Raw genomic sequence first — 11,334 nt, forward strand, 5'->3', positions numbered from 1 at the left:
TGAAAAGTACTATGCTTTTGTAATACAAATATGTTTGCTAAGGATATCAAGTTTATTAAATTGCTATTGTGGGTTTGGTTTGGGGTTTTTTTGTATGTCTGAAAGATATGCATGCTTTTGCCCTGAATTTGCTTCACTGGTTTACAGTACGATGAGTTCCATAGTACAAGTCTAGGCATGCATTGAGAAGTACTTGCAGGGGACAAGCCTGGCTTATATTACCTCTGTAGCACTTCAGATGCAGTATACTCTTATATTTCTAAGAAGGGCAAAAAACTGTGTTGTTGGCAACTTACCTCTTTAATTAAGGATCCCATGTAAAGGGCAGTCAGTGGAGTTTGTTCTGCTGGTTTGACAACCACTGTGTTTCCACAACAAAGAGCAGGGGCGATCTTCCAGATGAACATAACCAATGGGAAGTTCCACTGAAAGACAGATGAGATGGTGTATCCTATTTCTAATACATCACCAAATGCCTTTGCTTTTTCTATGATAATAGCGCAAATTGTCAACTGAGTGGTTGAACTCTTTGTTGAACTCTTTTCAGATTGAAGATATTTTGAAAAAGCAACTGGCAAACCATGTTATACAAAGACCAGTGATTTCAGTATAGGTGAGTACAGAGGATCCAGGGTTTTAGTTAAAAGCTCAAGAGACAGAATTTTACTCCTCTAACAAAGCCTTACAGAAAGTTGCTGGATTAGTGGTGAAATTGGGATTTTTGCTATCTTAAATGATCACATCCATCATCAATTCAGTTTTCTAAGGGAGACAAGGTAACACTGCTCCTGTCCTCTTTTCTGGAGGTTTCATGGCAGCTTTCTATTGTGGCCAGTCCAGACAGACTGCAGAGCAGATGACTCCTTTGGACCCCATATGCAGCAGTATGAAGGACAATGTGGCTGGGGAAAAATGGGTTGCCCCTTTGAGAATATTTCTATTACTTTTGGAAGCACTGAGACCATGAACCTGAGCACATAAGATGCAATATGCCTTACCTTCATGAAAGTGGGGAAAAAGGCAGTTAACAGTTACCTATTTTGTCAGAAAGGCTTGGAGGACACAAATGTTCTTTATCTCTCTCCTTATCTCATCTAACCCCACCCCCAAAAATAACAGGAGTACAAATAACATGAAGTAAGGGATTACAGGTTTCCTGGATCTTCATCATTGAACTGGAACTGCGTAAGAGTAAGGGAAATGGAAATGCTGAGATAACAGCAGTGTTTTGCAGCATTTACATAGTCCTCAGAACTTTTGGTTTATGTAAAAACCTTCAACTTGGTGCATACTCATTTAAATAGAGAGAAAATAAAGATATGCTTAGAAGTCCCTGAACATTTTATAAGGGAAGTCAGTGTTTGTACTATGTGTTCATACTTGCAGGATGCAATTTTGTTTGAAGTGGCCACATCTAATATGTCTGGTTCATTAGCATATCTTGACTCTGAGTGGTTTGTTTTAACCTGACCTACAGTCTAAACCAGCAGATTCCCAAGCTTTCTGAGAGGCTGGATCCATATTTCACTGTTGTTCTCTAAATCAGTGTGGTGGTCTAAAGAGATAGGAAATCTGCAAGCTCAACTGAAAGACAGCAGGAACATGTGTGGGACCCACATGTCTAAGCAAACCTGATAGACAAGCTTATGATTTCAGGATCTGGTAAGTTGTTGAACAGGTCAGGTACCTGCCCACACCTACCATATGAAAAGAGGTGGGTGGATTAGGAATGCATATCACATATAACCATTTTCATATCAACCAACTGAAGCTGTGTAAGCCTCACAAATAAGTTTAAAAGTTGAGTTCCTCAGCGATTTGTATGTTCACACTTGGGCAGGTCTTTTGAATATTCACTCATGTGTCGTCAAAACTGGGAGTGTAGACACTCTGAACAAGAGCTTGGGAGCATATGGCTCAGTACCACTGTGCTTATTCTCTGTGTTGTTACCTGTACCATCAACACGGTGAATGATTCTGAGTCATAAATAAAAATCCAGTCTGGATGCTGTACAGAGTAGAACAAGTATTCCAGAACCTAAAAAGCTTATTGCTTATAGCTTATATTGTAAATATTACTCTCTCCTACTTGTTTTTTTCTAATTTTTTCAGATCCACAAAACACATTTCTGTCTTTCAAACTAATCCATCAGTCAATTGTTTAAGATTTATTCTTCTCCATATACAGGGAAGAGAGAGACAAGGCTGAACTGGACTGATTCATCAAAAACTCCATGTTGAAAAATCTGATGGCTACTCAGGTTAATCTCTATCATTCGGGACCTGAAATTTTCTGATTACTAATGTTTCACAAATGGATTTGCACAGACAAAGTTTCAAAACCATTCCCATTTGCAACAGGAACATTTGTGTTTTACATAAATTGATCCAACTTACAGGAATAATTTGGCCACACACCCCGATAGGCTCATGTCTTGTAAATGTAAAAAAATTTCCATCTATGGGAAGAAGAAATAAACTTGACATTCAGACAAAGCATTTGCAAGAAGCAGTTAAATCAAAAAGAAGATAAAGTTGGATACCAAACTTAGCTGGATACAACTTTACTTATAAATGATATTTTCAAAATCTTAACTATGCGAAAAACCAACCATAAAGTACATCTGGCTTCAATATCTACTTTCTTCATAGCTCCAAGGTTTGATTCTGCCAGTCTAACTGACTTTTTGCAGTGATAACCCTGCTTCTCAATATGGTATGCACAGCACATCAATGAGCATTCCTCATTTCTTTTTCCTTTTATCACCTTTTTTTTTGGAAAGTGCTCTTTTAAAAGCTACTTGCAATCCTAGGTACATATCAGACATTTTTTAATATTAGATTTTAGCTTAAATCAAATCCATTAAGTATAAAATTCTCTTTGATTCAAATAAACATGTGTTCCATTAAGCCTAGTATAGAGATCTATGTGATGCAAAAAGGTTGGAAGTATTTATCACTCTAGTTTTCCTTAATTCCTTCTTTATTACCATCCTTTTCTTTGTCGTTCTGAGAGGAGGCACCTAGGAACACTGTTTTCATAGAGCTGCTTAATAGCAGAGAGAACAGAATGAGATTTCATCAACGTAAAGGAATGTTTCCGTATGTTCCTATCTCTTAGTATTCTTCCTAATCTGTTACCCAGTAACTGAAACAAATGTTACTCTTCGTTCCAGTCTTAGCTTTAATAACCAAATAACTGGTTTTCATTACAGGGCCATTGCATAAACTATATATTGCTATGCAAAAGTAACCTACCAGACATACACATACAGGCTAAAATATTTTGGTGAATAGCCAGTACTGTTTAGTGTTTTACAGAACAAGAAATAAATATGAATAACTGTACTAAATTTTAAAACAAGCAATAATACAGTCCTTTTAAAATCTTAAATATTAAGATACATTAAGAAGTATATTAAGAATTATCCAAAATATCTTCTATTTGAGGCATTTTTTGTGTTTCACTTTTAGAAGAAGGCAGGTTTTTACAGATCACATTGGCTTCAATTCTGTACTTGTTATCTGAAAACTACTCACCCATTGGAACAGTACGCCCATGGATTTTATCAGCCCAGCCTGCACAGTAGTGTAATGTTTTGATACAGGCACCTAAATCCATTAGGTAGGCAGTGGAAAAGAGTTTCCCACCATCAATGGCTTCCATTGTCTGCAGACAACAGCAAGTACAAAGTTAATAACAAATATTGATAATGGTTCTCATGCTTGCACATTGTCATTCAGCTTTTGGCTATTCAGTTCAGAGGTTTTCAGCTTTAGTACAAACAGATTAATTACGCTCTGGAACATACTTAGCATTGAAAAACCCAAGGTAACAATTTACAAGTGAGAAATTTTTTATGATGGTTTATTCACAGTGAGGTATTCAGGTATCATGATCATGGCACATTTGTAATGGTAAGATGTTCTGAAAAAATAGTAGCATTTCTCCCACCTGAATCAGGTACAGTGTTCTAATTTAGATTAATAATTGAGAATATTAATCAGCAAATATTCATTCAACAACTATAACTTTTCAGTTGACCTATCGTGTTCCACCCACAGTGCTTTAATGATCCCACAGAGACACAAACACAAAATAAGGTTGGTTTCCAGCCAAATCTAGGGAGTGTGGTTTGGATTAATGCCATTTTAATACCCATAATTGTTGGGTCATCTAGTTAAAGACCATGTGCAGTTTTTTAATAGTGTCAACACCTTCTTGACATTGCTAGAATTTTTTTCTCAAGTTTTCCAGAACAGAGGCACTGGGGACTTTCAGCTTTGTGAGCAATCCTGTTAGGAATCTTAATTGGAAAAACCTAAACTGTAATCTAGTCATGTATGCCCAGAGGTTCTTTAGCGTTTCAGGCTGAGTCTACAGACTGATACTGCATGTACAATGTTCCACCAACAACTTATGTAAGTTAACTGGACACATTGCGTATCATCCTTGGGAAGAGAAGAGAACAAGCCAGAAATACTTAATGGCTTTCAGCAAGAAGGAACAGATTAAATAAACTGTGTATGTGTCATTCCTGGCAATATATCCAGCACTATGTTGTTCTGTTTGGTCATGGGATAAAATTTTTCCCTGGCCTCAAATTTATGAACTCTATAGCTCTGAAGATCACAACAGGCTGAAATGAAAGAAACAAAATCCTCAGTGGCTCTTTCAGGACATTGTTTTTACTTATTCTAGTAGCTTACCTATAGGGTTGTCAAGCTTCTGGAGCTTCAAGAGAGCTATCTTATCATTATATGACATGCTGAAATGGAATAATTTTAATCCTGGAGAGATGCATGAACACAGAAAAATGCATTTGTAATGACCTTTGGGCATCTATTTTGACCTCAAGTGTTTACGAGGCTATTTGCTATGCTATAGTACTAGTTATGATAGGAATAACAGTAAGGATAAGAGGTGAGTAGAGAAAATCTCACTTCATTTTGATGAAGTCTGGAAAGCCCTTTATTCAAACATACCTTAACTAGAAGGGAAACGTAGTCAATGATGTGACTAAGGTGTAGGAAATAAAACCGAAATCAGTAAAATAGGAACTTAGGAGGTGCCCCAGAGAAAAACAGTACTTTCATATTATGAAAATGACTAGTGAGAAAAACCCCCCCCACAACCTAACTTAAAGCTTCAGCTTTCCTGTGGAAAAAAGATTACTTCTCCATCCTCTTTGCATGTGTAATGCCTTAGGCTGTACGGTAAAGAAGCAAATGCCATCTTTTCCAGTCTTTAACTGACAGAAGGGCGTAATTTCCTATTAAAAATGTAACTCTTAAAATTTTCTCTCTCTCAATTCCAAAAAATCTAGCATTATTTAGGAAACAAGTTCTAGCTACCCAAGATTTTTTCTGAGAAACTAGATGATGGTACATTCCTATTTGAAATATTTTTCTTGCCTTACTGCACCGTCAGTAGGTGGTGGTGCTATAGCTTATGTGTCTCCTGTTAAGAGTAGTAAAATGCCCAATACACAGTGGTTGGTAAAGACAAGACATAATTCCCCACTCACCATGTTCTTCCTACTAAGTAATTCATTGCTGCTTTTGGTTCAGGTTAAGGTTTTTCACTCATTGCCTGATGCAAGTTGAATTTAATGAAGGAGCAGTGATAAAATATATAGCCATGAAATTAAAAATTGCTCCCAGATCTGACTTATATAATCTGTGATGCTTAGCCAGGCTTTGAGTTTAGGTCTTGATTTAGGTCTTAGTTTAGACTAGTGTTAAGCTTGTAGTGCATGCTACTGTGTCCTTAAGAATCAGCGGTTGAAATTGCATCAGCCGTAGGTGGCTTAAGTATCATCTTAAAGCTACTAGAATACTCAAGTACTTCGTGGATGGGGGTGTTTATAGACCAGATTGCAAGCCAGTTTAGTGAGGTCCTTTTGCAATACAGATGCCAAATAAGTATTGAAATAGCCTGATTTTCCAAGGATTTTGCATGTTACACCTGATTGTACCTTTCTTTAAAAATCAGGGCATGAGCTTTTTTTCCCTTTTGTTCAAGTGTCATACTCACAGCTAAAATGAGTCGATCTCTTTCAACTAAGTCAGCTAGTTTGTTCAAGAGCCTTCCTCGCTCTGAAGCATCCATTGTACGCCACGGTGACCCAAGCTCAAAAGCTTTTCTAGCTGCTTTGACTGCCTTGTCTACATCTGCCTGTGGGGAAAAAGAGATAAACTTTTATAATCAAGAATTGATTCTGTCCTCAGCCTTGTTGGTTGTTAAATGTGTAAGGTATTTTGCCAGATAAGAAAGAAACACCACTACCAATCTAATCAGAATTAGTACAGTAGTTAAATGCATGGGTTATTTTCTTTCAAACACTTCTGCTATCATTTCAGCAGTGTGAAGTTGTATGAGAAACACATGCGTTCTGAAAGCTTCTAAAAAAAACCATATTAAGGAACTCTACTTTTAAAATTTAGATTTTCAAACCCTTTGTCTTGTAGTGCCTGTAACTGGAGATACACCCACCAATTACACTGATGCTGCAATTTAATATTATTATGTACAAAAAAATGCCCAAATCTGGAAGTTAAATATTTAAGGACACATCATTATCTAAAAATATCTGTTGCTGTGATGATGATTAGGTTAGAAAAATCTGTTCCTTAGAATGTTTCATAAAATAAACACAGATTTATTATTGAGGAATACAAATCATTGCATTTGTATTTGAAAATTTTAAGGAGCATTTGTATTTAAAATAATACTAACAATTGACAAATTGACCAGGTTTAAAATGCAAGGCCTAAGTATTATGAAGTCTAAGCACTGTTGTTGCATTAATCAAGCTAATTTGTCAGTCCATTACTGTTTTTTTAAAACATAATTTATTTTCTATCATTTGGACTTCATTACGGTAAGAAAGTCTACAATGAATTATATGTAAATGATGTGCAAGGATGTTCCAGGATCTGAAACACGAGTCAAAAATCTCTTGAGAAAAGGCTTTTAGTGCTTGGAATTCTATATTTCAGAATTCTTACAAAAGATTTCCTGGGAAAACAATGAAAAAAAAAAAAAAAAGAGGTTTATACTTTTGTTTTTTTGTTTGTTTTTTTTGTTAGAAACTAGAAGGAAAAAAAGAGGAATCTATACATGGGCACATTTTCCTGACCAATTTGCGTGCATTGTGTAAAGGATTTCTTTCAAATATTTTTGTATAGTTGGTTGCTAGAATATCCTCTAGGGAAATCACTCTCAAGGTTAACTAAACAAAGTTGACCAAGCCAACACCAAATTCAACTGTGTAACTATGAATCACATCTTGAATCTTTAACTGATGTTGGTAGGCAAAAGCTAATTTTAGTTATGTATATATATGTACGTAGTCAGGAGTGGCACTGTTAAGTGGCTTGGAAAGCCCAGCACAGACCTTCTAGGCAGAAGGCTCACAAAACTTCCCAAAGTACATTACAGGAAGTTTGGGGAGAACATGGGAAGGATCTGTGCAAATAGTACAGTCATTACTACAGGGTAATACTGACCAGTCCCCTACCTCAGGTAGCTGAAATCTACCAGATTAAAAAGAATTACATTTCTTCAGATTCTGTCAGAGTATCATCAAATACTTCATCACATATCTCTTTCCCAGAAAAATTCTTTCAATTAATATTTACTTAATTATCTTTGTTTTCACATGTCTTTCTATCATACATATTCTACAGCTTTACAGTATGTCTTGGTCCTTTGTTGAAAACAACAAGGGGAAACCATAAATGATACATGTGTGAATGATGTAAATAAAAATTAAATACATTGTCATACGATCCTTCTACTAGAGGTGCAGAATTAATTAAAACTGAGACAAATTTTGTGAAGATAATATAGGGTTGTGAATGAAAAGTAAGGAAAAAAAGAGATGTTCTTCAACTATATGAAATTTAATTTGGCTACATTAATCTACATTGGGAATATAAAGAGTGATAACTCCTTTCAGAGCTAGTTTAGATTTTTTACAGAAGTACATTTACTTTACATCTGACTGACCATTTGTTGAGCTGCTTTATTATTACTAGGGGTCTTTAGGATTAGTGAATGTAGCCTGAAAAAGCCATCAAACTGAAAGGAAAACGGTTCCCACCCACATGTGTCTGTGCTTTGTAATCTCCACCAGTTGGTTTTTTTTTTAAATACCCCTGCAAGGCAATGTACAGCCCTTTGTCAACTCTATTGTACACACAAATTAAATTCCTAAAATCTCTTGGCTCCTTATCTAAAGACTAGGCTCTAGAATATTAGGCTGACAATGACTGTGTAATTTACTAGATTTGTACATTTCACTTGGCAATTTAGTTAATAGCAGTTGTCGTTACACATTAGCTTGCAAAATTATTGGAGAGAATGCAAACCTGGATGTTGAACAGTATTATCTCTTTATTTGAAAACTTGTTAAATTCTTGTAAGGAATGAAAGCTACAAAAATTCTGAATGATAAGTGAACAGTTGCAGGTCATGAGTAATTTAATCTGAGGATGATCAAATATCAGGCCAACCTGATTTGCAATGTAATTTGGGTTTTAAACATTGAATAGGGAAGAGATAGAAGAAGTATCATTTTACATCAAAACCATGTATGGTTCTGGTGGGATATGATTCAGTAGTTAACAGAATGCTTATGAAATTCTTTGGCTGAGGACAAAAAGATCCTGAAATAATCTCAGAGTCTGAGCACTACATGCAGGTAATTGGGAATAAAAAAATGCAAGGACAAGGTGTTTGAGGAACATATGATTAGATATATAAAATTATGAAAAGCTACATTCATGCAGGCTTTCTCACCCATCTTTTTCTAACAAAAACTTCAAAAGTGTCTGCACTATGACCTTCTTAATAACTTAATACTGTATGGTCAGTATTGCTCATTTGTTAGACAGATAGCATTTGATCCAAAGTTTCATGATGAAGTTACAGAACAGAGTAACTATGATTCAGTAAACACAGAATGTTGAATGAACTGCATTTCCACTTATTTCTCAAAAGAGTATTTGATTTCAGAGAGAATTTTTGTACAGTAAATTAAAATATTTTAAAAGATATGGTGCTTATATTAACAGTGAATTTTGGTGAATTTATGACACAGATAAATGGCTTATAAGGTTTATAGTAGTTTTCAAGAATAAAAAGTTGTTTAATGGAAATTTTGCTGATAAGTTTAAACCACACTTTTTATACAAATCAATCCAGTTATATATATTTGAAAGCGGGGAGGTTTAGATTGGACATCAGGAAGAAATTCTTCCCGGAGAGGGTGGTGAGGCACTGGAACAGGTTGCCCAGAGAAGCTGTGGATGCCCCATTCCTGGATGTCTTCAAGGCCAGGCTGGATGAGGCTTTGAGCAACCTGGTCTAGTGGAGGGTGTCCCTGCCCGTGGCAGGGGGGTTGGAACTAGATGATTTTAAGGTCCCTTCCAACCCAAACCATTCTATGATTCTAAGATTCTATGATTTCTTGACTAAACAGTTGTCATTTTGTGAGAAATGTGAGAACATCTTCTCACTTTGGGATGTAAAAATTTGACTTTGAAAGTGTAGAAAATGAAATTAATATTAGCAAGAACCTAAACAGTAATTATAAAACCAATCTGATTTTCAGTCAAAGTCATCACTTTTTGTTTACCTGTGAATTGGAAATAGAACATTCACTTCTCCTATTTACTTTCCCAGAGTTTATTAAAAAAAAAATTATTTGGTTGTTGGTTTCAAAAATGTTTAAGTAACCCTGTCTATTCTATTAAAAAAACTAACCCACCTGCTTGTTAACTTATATTTAAACTGTATGGCTGCACAAGGCAAGGCCTTTTGAGCAGAAAAATACATCATATAGCAAAAATACAGAGCTGTGACTTTCCGGGCTTAAATTTTCATTATATCTTTGATTATATGGCATGTAGCTGTAATTTTCCACTAAGAAACCTCATAATTATAAAAAATAAATGTTTGTTTACAGATGTCAACAATCTTTTTAGTCTTCTGCTTAAATTCATAAATTCAACATGCTCTAAGGAGCCCAGTTTTGGTGAAATTAGTGTGTATTTGATAGGTTACTTTAAGCTTCAGTGTCTTTTTAGGATTATGCTCCAATAGATCTTTCAAAAAGCCCCGAATTTTTTAAGGGGGCAGTAATGAGAAGACATGTTCATAGCTAAAAATGCTGATGATAATGACTATATTTGCAGAATTTGTGTGGTAAAATATCAGTATTTTCCCACTTCATATTACCTGTAATGAAAAACCTAGAATAAATGTGTAATAAACAGATTGCATCACTGTGTAACAAAACAACAGAAAAAAAACCCAAACCCAAAAACAACCACAAACCCAAACCACCAAAAAACCCAGTAATACACCAAAATAAATTATTAGGTATGACTGATTAAAGATGACCAAAAGAATCAATATTATTAACACACATACCACCCTCATTCCCCAGTTATGTCTTCAGAACTTTCCTCATATGAGCAAAGAGAGTAAAAACCAGTAAAACTCAGTCTCTGCAAATAATATTAAGGCTTAGTTAAAAAGCTAAGAATGATATTCGCAAAAGAAGGTATATAGGATGAAACTGACACATTTCTGAGTTGCTGTTTTACATACACACTGATGGATGCTTGCATTCCTCCTTTTAAGTTGCAGAATTGAATGTAAAGCTGGAGTTAAAAGCAAGAAAGAAAAACTTACCTTGTCTCCTTCTTCAACCTCACAGATTTTCTCTTCATTTGCAGGGTTAAAGACTTCAAATTTTTTACCACTGACAGCATCATGCCATTCATTATTTATAAATATCTGCAGAGGAAGGAGTAGTGCAACAATATTAGCAACATACATATAGCTCTTACCTATTATGTGTTTAATGAATAAATCTATCTTACATAGCTGAAAGCTGCCTGATTGATAGGTTCCTGTGTTAAAAATGGAATAGCTGCTTCTACATTATTCTGAAGTTATGAGTAATCACATATGTACCTAACCAGGAACAGCTCTTTAAATTTAACTTCCTTTGGAGAGCCAAACTTTGTCTCTCTACCTGGTATTTTCACTTGGTTTTGTTTCATAAAAAGATACTATTAGAAAGGGCCCCTTCCTGTCTCAAACCGAAGTATATGATGAACAAGGGAGCTACAGCCCTAAATGACCTGCCTGAAATTACCTGGGTTTCCTATGCTCACAGAGTTGGCAATGATGGAGGGCCTTTTTGTGACGTACCCTAACAGAAGTAAACCCAGTCTGTGGGTTTAGCATATATAGTACATGTAGTAGTATCTTGGAGAACACTATTTTATTTAAATTTGCTTTGATTTCTCTCCACT

The 11,334-nt window shown here is 35.4% G+C and overlaps 1 protein-coding gene across 1 annotated transcript in view; it reads right to left on the reverse strand.

The window, feature by feature from the left end:
- Nucleotides 1-292: 292 nt before the first annotated feature.
- Nucleotides 293-11,334, reverse strand: part of LOC104511008 (retinal dehydrogenase 1-like) — a gene marked incomplete at its 3' end in the record, with an annotated part of 19,904 nt that continues 8,862 nt past the window's right edge. Inside the window, exons 2-6 of the mRNA XM_010153448.1 lie at nucleotides 10,706-10,810; nucleotides 6,038-6,178; nucleotides 3,541-3,670; nucleotides 2,398-2,459; nucleotides 293-425 (exon numbers count right to left, since the gene is read on the reverse strand). Coding sequence (XP_010151750.1) covers nucleotides 293-425; nucleotides 2,398-2,459; nucleotides 3,541-3,670; nucleotides 6,038-6,178; nucleotides 10,706-10,810 — 571 coding nt within the window. The remainder of the gene's footprint in view (nucleotides 426-2,397; nucleotides 2,460-3,540; nucleotides 3,671-6,037; nucleotides 6,179-10,705; nucleotides 10,811-11,334) is intronic.

Source organism: Eurypyga helias, unplaced genomic scaffold, assembly GCF_000690775.1.
Source record: "Eurypyga helias isolate BGI_N326 unplaced genomic scaffold, ASM69077v1 scaffold6016, whole genome shotgun sequence".
Lineage (NCBI taxonomy): Eukaryota > Metazoa > Chordata > Aves > Eurypygiformes > Eurypygidae > Eurypyga > Eurypyga helias.